The sequence below is a fragment of the Perna viridis genome, chromosome 1 (genome assembly GCF_037379345.1).
Source record: "Perna viridis isolate PV_CMFRI_1.1 ecotype Kerala chromosome 1, ASM3737934v1, whole genome shotgun sequence".
In the NCBI taxonomy this organism is placed as follows: domain Eukaryota; kingdom Metazoa; phylum Mollusca; class Bivalvia; order Mytilida; family Mytilidae; genus Perna; species Perna viridis.
The window spans coordinates 70,711,112-70,718,994 of NC_142445.1; the positions used below are offsets into that span (position 1 = coordinate 70,711,112).

Consider the following 7,883-nt stretch of genomic DNA (forward strand, 5'->3'; position numbering starts at 1 on the left):
TAGGATAGGATAATGACTTACTAGGCCTAGGATATATGCTAATGACTTACTAGCCCTAGGATGTAGAATAATGACTTACTGGGCCTAGGATATAGGATAATTACTTACTGGGCCTAGGATATAGAATAATGACTTAACAGACCTAGGATATAGGATAATTACTTCTTGGCCTAGGATATAGGATAATTCCTTACTGGGTCTAGGGTATAGGATATTTAATAATGACTAAAAAGACCTAAGATATTGGACTAGGGGATCTAAAGAGCCTGAATCACCCTCCTGGCTTGATAAGCTACATTGTATTTTTTGTAAAAGCATCCATGTTTTCCCTGGGTACAAAATCCCAACACTTACAATGTGCAGAATGCCTAAGGAAATATCATATCAACATTCATTGAGTTCTGTCCAGTTTCACAATAAAATAACAATAAAAAAGTAAAAAATAGGCACTAACTCCAACTTGAGTTAACTAATTTTAACATTAATTTGACCTGAGATGGATCTCATCCTGCTGAACACTTTAAATCCATGTCAGAGGATATACGCTAATGACTTAATAGACCTAGGATATAGGATGATGACTTACTTGGCCTAGGATATAGGATAATTACTTACTTGGCCTAGGATATAGGATAATTAGGTGCTGGGCCTAGGATAAAGGATAATTACTTACTGGGCCTAGGATATAGGATAATTACTTAATGGATCTAGGATATAGGATAATTACTTACTGGGCCTAGGATATAGGATAATTACTTACTGGGCCTAGGATATAGGACAATTAGGTGCTGGGCCTAGGATAAAGGATAATTACTTACTGAAATTAGGATATAGGATAATTACTTACTGGGCCTAGGATATAGGATAATTACTTAATGGATCTAGGATATAGGATAATTACTTACTGGGCCTAGGATATAGGATAATTATTTATAGTAATGAGCCTAGGATATAGGATAATTACTTACTTGACTTAGGAAATAGGATAATAACTTACTGGGCCTAGGATATAGGATAATTACTTACTGGGCCTAAACAGTAATCCTGTTTATGTCTATCCTGTAGTCTGAACAATTCAGAGCCTGTAGAATCCCATCTACCTGTAAACCAAAATACAACTCATCCATAAATATATAAATTCTGTTTTAATTTTGTTATACAGTTACTGTAACTATGTTAGAAAATTAGCACTGTGTATCAACTTGACTCGTCATTAGCACTGTGTATCAACCTGACTCGTAATTCATAAAACTGTGTATCAACCTGACTGGTCATTGACAGCACTGTGTATCAACCTGACTGGTCCTTGATAGGAAATCTCAATAGGAGATTTTAGATAGATTTTGAAATGTTTTAGTAATAAAAAAAATATTATATACAAAAATATTAAATCTAAAACACATGTACATGGAGTGTAAACACAATAAACCTGTTTTCATCCATAACTTTGCAGGAGCTAAAGATGGCATGGATATTTTCTGAGCACCAATAGCTTCAAGTTCCTCATCTATGACCTTGATGAGTTTGTCAAGGGCACGTTGACCTAATGGTAAAAGATGGAACCCTCCTGGATGACATGATTGTATTATATCATTATACATCATCAACTGGAAAATAACAAAATACATATTTATTTAATAATGTTCAAGAACTCAATTATGATATTCAACATAATCTAAATCCAATTCAATAAACAGTAAAAGATACCCCCACTGCAGTAACTATATGGTTGTCAAACAGGAAGTTGATTCAGTCTGAATTCTATCATATGGCATACCTATAGAAACACTTAAGTACCAATTATATAAATATTTCAAATTTTGGTATGCTGTACAAGTGTTTCAAGGAGAAGTCTATTATTAGCAGTACTAGAACCAAATATAAGTAAGATCTGTTAGCAAAAATTAAGAGGCAATTAAGGAAAAGATTTGAACAGTGTGTTGAATTTGAGATTTTGCTAAAATTTTTCTAGTTATTTAAGTGATAATATGATTTTTGCAAAAGAAATGTGATATTCCTTCAAAATCAAGGACATCAGATGTATGTCACCACAATAAAGTCCTGGAATTAAAATCGATATGAAGCTTCACACTCAAAATTGAAGCATGGACTGAACAATAAGAAATACCCCCCCCCAAAAAAAAAAAAAAAAGTTGTAGTAGGAGTGTATAAAAAACTTTAAAAAAAAATTTTTGGAGGATGATGCCACCTAAATATATGACAATGTTTTAAATATCAGGGCATATATGGAAAATACAGTTATATCCATATAACAAGACATGTATCCAACAAATTTTGGGAATATTTTTCAAAATCCCTCTTTAAACCTTCATAAAGCATGCTACAAAAAGCTGTACCTTAAGATGTAGGAGAAGATAGCTGGACAAGCCATGCCATCTATGGAAAATTGAAACTGCTTAGTCCAACTGCCTCTTATTTTGGGAATAATTTTCAAAATCCATCTTTAACCTTAAAACCTCCATAAATCATGCTACACCTTCCTGAAAGCTGTAGCTTAAGATTTAGTAGAAGATAGCTCGACAAGCCATGCCGTCTATGGAAAATTGAAATTGCTTAGTCCAGCTATACAAAATTTTGGCACTGCACACACCTCCTTTATGTGTATAAACATCCTAAAAAATTTTAGATTTGTAGCTCAAAAACTGTAAAAGAAGACAGACAAACCATGTAACCACAATCTGGATTGATAGATGGATGGACAGACAAGCCGTGTAACCACTATCTGAATAGATGGATGGATGGACAGACAAGCCTTGTAGCCACTAACTGGATAGATGGATGGATGGACAGACAAGCCGTGTAAGTACTATTTGGATAGATGGATGGAAAGCGAGACAAGCCGTGTAACCACTATCTGAATAGATGGATGGATGGACAGACAAAATGTTTGATATGCATCAAACTAATAGTTGCAGGGCATTAAAATATATGAAATGTAAAAATGATCACATAAGAAAAATACCCCAAAAAAATCACTGCTATCACTTTTTACTTATCAAACATTTTTGCAAATTCATAGGGGTTACCGTTATTGCATGAATACACGGAACTATTGTCCTAAGTAAAATTTATAATACCCAACCTGGCAAGTGCAATACATATTCTACAAGGGATAATATTTCCTAACATTCATGCAATAATCCTTTTATTGTACATATTGCTATATAAATTTATTCCAAAATTCTATAATTATTAACTTCTGATTTTGAAGGTAAATATCACTTAGATGGAAATATATTACAAACTACCATTACTTGTTCCTATAAGGAACATATTACAATGATACCTTCTGACTCTTGCATGTGACGGAAGAATCTTTTGGAGGATTTTGACCCAGATTTTGAAACAGTTGACTGACATATTTTCTGACTACATGGCAGTGCCTTCTCTGACTGTAAGTTATCACTAAGAAACTTGAACATCTTTTTGCACTCTGTAGAGACATAATAATCTATTCTGAAAAAAAAAGCACAGATTTTTAGAAAGGTTATATATAAATTAAAAAATAAAACCGAACTTTATATCAATATTGAATTGTTCTGAGTTGTTAATTTTCACGCACTATGAAGAAATAACCTACAAAAATAGATAGGAAAACTCCATATTTTTTTATAATTTAAGATTTTTTTTTATTCAAAATGCTTATGTAATTGTCCTTGAACAAATGCATTTACATACAAAATGTTGGATTATCTACCTTTAAAGACATCAAACAATAATTATCTTCCTTCAATGCACACCAATCAATTTCTCACTATATAATTAAAATCAAAATGAATAGAGAGATTAAGGAAAAGTTGTGCTTATGTGGTTTTGGTAAAACCTTAAGTTGGCTTATATCTTCCTTTGCAGGCATTAGACAATAACAGCCTTCTTTCATTCACAATGAATATATTACAGAAAAAAAACCATTTGTTTGTATGCCCTGAAAATGAAACCAAATGAGTCATACTGTTGTAGTGTTGTTTCTGTTTTGGTTTTAAGAAAGAACTAGGTATTGTTACTTTGATATGTATCAATAAAGATATTTTTACATCAATGGATAGGTTCCTTTATGGTACATGTGCATTTATGTATATTGGGGGTGGACATTTTTATTTCCATATGTACTGGTAGAATAATAAAGTTTTTGTTACCAAGATCCATGTAATGGAAATTTTTAGCAGTTCAATATAAATGATAGAACTAATTAGGACTAACTTCTATGAAATGTGTGGTTCTAAAAACCAACTACAGGATTTGCAAATAATGCAGGAAGTAGAAGTATTAAACTCTACATAACAAATGTCTTATTGTATTCAAGGAAGATAGAATCATTATTTTCTTTTCTTGAACTGCAATATTACATCATTTGTTAGCATTATTTACAACATCCAGGTTTTGCACAATTCTTTTTGTAGTACTATGTATAATTATCTTACATTGCATACAGAAGTAAACAGTTCCATCTACCCTTCTGCAAGTTATTCTTAACTTCATGTAACAATAATATAGCTTTATCATATACAAGTATGTTTCAATACAGCTCTAGCCTGTGCCTTTTATATTTAAATACTAGAGCATGTTTATATAACAATGCATGTGGAAGCTATGTGAACTCTCTTGTGCTATAGTGAAATATCTGGGAGTCAATTAAAAATGTCTGATCTTGAAACATCATCAAAGGTAATCATTCAATTGAGTTTTAACTGAGGTTTTGACCCACTTAGAATCCGATTTTAATGGTTTGAAGAAAAAAGGCAAAACATTTACGTGCTGCTCTCTATCAAGAAATACTTGTGATCTATCTTTTAATTATGTTTTGAAGACATTTACACCGTAGATCATTAGATGTCATGGTTAACTACATGTACATGTAAACCCATGTATATTCACCAACATTAAATAAAACTTCATGATAAAATAGGTTTCATAGTAAGTGGAAGTTGAACATAGCAAAATCTTATAATTGTATAATCATTCATTCCAATCTGTCTGCTTCTAGGAGATAATCCACACTGAAAATCCAAGTTTCTACTGTATTTTAGTATCATTTACAGAGTTACCTCCCTTAATTTTGGATTCCACAGTACATTTTATATAATTTATATCTTGTATGAATATGAGTTACATGAAAGGCCACATATTGTCATCTGTTTACCTCAGCTTTCCAAACTAAATATCAAAAATAAAGATATGTAGGATTTCCAATCATGAATCACATTTTGCATAACTCTTAGATGGAGTACTACTTAAGGTCTTTGAAATAAAAGTTTTAGGACAGACGACAGATGCAAAATGATGACAATAACACATTCTTGTTTTTATATCAGTGAGCTCATGATTAGTGTTTTTTTTAAGTGGAACTAATAGAGACATTGATATTTGCCATGTAACACTGTGTATAATCATTTAAGCTGGATCTCAGTTTTAGACTCAGTGTTTAATACTTGTGTAACAACTTTTTTTCGCATACACATAAATATAAGATTGTGATTTTCTTGGCTCAATAACAACCAGTTTTACAGATCGCTTGACATCATGATTACATTTCCTGCGCTCTACTTGTGAAAAGACAAAAATTTCTCATATCTTGTGAAAGATAGCCCATCTTTTTTTCCCCACTTCTGTAAGAACCTATTTATCTCTTGGCAACCTAATAGGCGCATGTAGGCATAGACCTGTAACTGAATTTAATTACAGATCTATGGTATAGGTGAATCTATATTCCTATTGTGTCCTTGAAGATCTCCCAGGGTGCATTAACTTATGATATTATTGAATCAAGGATTTAAACAATTTGTTGAATTGAATAAATCGATTGATGAAAGAATTTAAGAGTAATCAGCAGAACTTTCAATTTCTCCTCCATGTCGGTCTATCAATTTGTCAGACTTGTAACGGGAGAGCTTGATTTGACTCACAAAATTATACTAAGCCACCGAGTATCAAACCGTAGACCGCTCAGTGACAAGCAAGTGATAAATCGATTCGGATAAAGAAATAATCCTTCAGCCACTCCAATTAACTAGCTATTTAAATCTCACTACCTACTACAACGCAGGTAGGCAGTCCTACCACATTTCCCCAACCTTGAGTTGAGTGCTCATACCACGCGCAATTCTAACACTGTCTCATTAGCTAACCAAATCCTGTGGGTTTTTTAATTGGTCACCAAATGTAATGGGAGAGCCTGATTTGACTCACAAAATTATACTCAGATGTTTTTTTGGTTTTTTTTTATAGACTACACACTACACAACAGCAGTTGTCTAGCAAGGATACTTTGTCCAAGGAAAATTAAATAAAATCTGCTTTACCTAAAAAAGCATGTTAATAGAGAAATGAAGTACAAAGAGGAAGTGATTTTTCACGGAAGGTAATATTTACTTGGTATCCCCTACTTTACGTACACTACTGTTTTTAAGTGATTGTTACTTTCTTACTAAATTCAGTACGGACAATCCCGTATCTAGAAATAATAAAATTAACAAAAAAATAACGATCTAACCAAAACAAGATAAAAAAAACATAGTGTCTATGAAAATTATAGTGAAATACCTACTATAATCTCCTAAAACAGTAATTTAAACTCATTTTAGGAAGCTTTTTCTCACTATTACAATTCTGTCTTTAGGTAAACCCGATTGAACATCACACGCAGGTACGCTCCCCTTTATTGTAAGAACCCAAGCAGAAACCCAGTAAAGGTCTCAGTATCGTATTAATTTTCCCATAGACTTCTATAGTGAAGTGCATATTTTTAGGATTTTTTAAAAAATATGTAAATTGATTCAATAAAACTTTCACTTATGTAGCATTTCTAAGGACATGTGAAAAAACAATTTCCCGCAAAGAAAATAGGGTGAGTCCACGAAGATTGGACAGAAAAGTAGTCTTGAACTATAAATAGCCATTTTCCCTACTTTCACTTTCGTTTTGCACTCACCAAACCAACCTTTTCAGTGGAACATTTTTATGATATTATGTTAGATTTTCTTTTAAAAAAGTTCTTCATCTTACAGTGTGATGTTTGCTCTATTTTTTAAGTCATTGTTCATGTCTTTTGACAAAACATTAGTTTGTAGAGAGGCAAAAAGAAAATGCACTATATTTTTATGGCATCCATGTTTTGACGTACACCCGCTCAGGGATATGCAATACGATACTGGTACCTATTACTAATAAACATTTCAATATAATCCTAAAAGTTGTTGTTTTTCTGCTAGAGTATTCATTTCCATACTGAAAATTCAGAATATCATTGCCCTGCTACAAACATGAGTTTTCTATTAAAATTCTTATATAGGTACCCTATTCCAGGCATAAGACTAATATCTCAATGTTAGCCAGAAAATATTACTTTTGATAAAAAGCTGCTGTATTAATCAAACTAAGCAACTTTGTGGTTTATTCTGACATGGTAGATACATGAGCTGTACTATGAGTTCCAAATCATTATTTAATCCCCACTTGTGAGTTCCATATATGGAAATATTAATATCCGAACCTCCTTTTTTGTCTTTAACTCAAGGGAGCCTCTTGTTTAAAGTAAAGTATAATGACCGGTACAACCAACTGTTTTAAACTATAGATATGGTCATTTCAATTATAATAAATCCAGAAAAAATTATACCAATATCATAGTTTTAAAAAAATATAGCTTTTCATATGCAGAAAATACAGATTTTAAGCCATTTTGGTACCCCAGGCAGATACAAATGGACCTCAATGTGACAGGAAAAGGACTTTTTCTTTAAAACAGATAGCTATGATGCAAGAAATATAGTTTACTGGTATAAATATTATAATAACAATTGTCTGCTTTAGATACTTTTTGAAAAAATTCAGTTTTTATATGAAAAAACACCATTATTTTTCTT

General features: G+C 32.1%; 1 protein-coding gene across 8 annotated transcripts in view; it reads right to left on the bottom strand.

The window, feature by feature from the left end:
* Positions 1-6,693, bottom strand: part of LOC148630220 (putative proline--tRNA ligase, mitochondrial) — a 32,392-nt gene extending 25,699 nt beyond the window's left edge. For 4 of the 8 annotated variants that reach the window (XM_088563503.1, XM_088563482.1, XM_088563446.1 and 1 more), the window contains exons 1-4: positions 6,391-6,453; positions 3,308-3,477; positions 1,430-1,607; positions 1,027-1,100 (exon numbers count right to left, since the gene is read on the bottom strand). In XM_088563503.1, the coding sequence (XP_088419629.1) occupies positions 1,027-1,100; positions 1,430-1,607; positions 3,308-3,466 (411 nt within the window). In that variant the 5' untranslated portion in view covers positions 3,467-3,477; positions 6,391-6,453. Of the gene's footprint in view, positions 1-1,026; positions 1,101-1,429; positions 1,608-3,307; positions 3,478-3,718; positions 3,776-6,320; positions 6,454-6,565 lie in introns of those variants that run through there. The other 4 variants (XM_088563471.1, XM_088563472.1, XM_088563454.1 and 1 more) reach the window with 4 other exon arrangements.
* Positions 6,694-7,883: the final 1,190 nt, after the last annotated feature.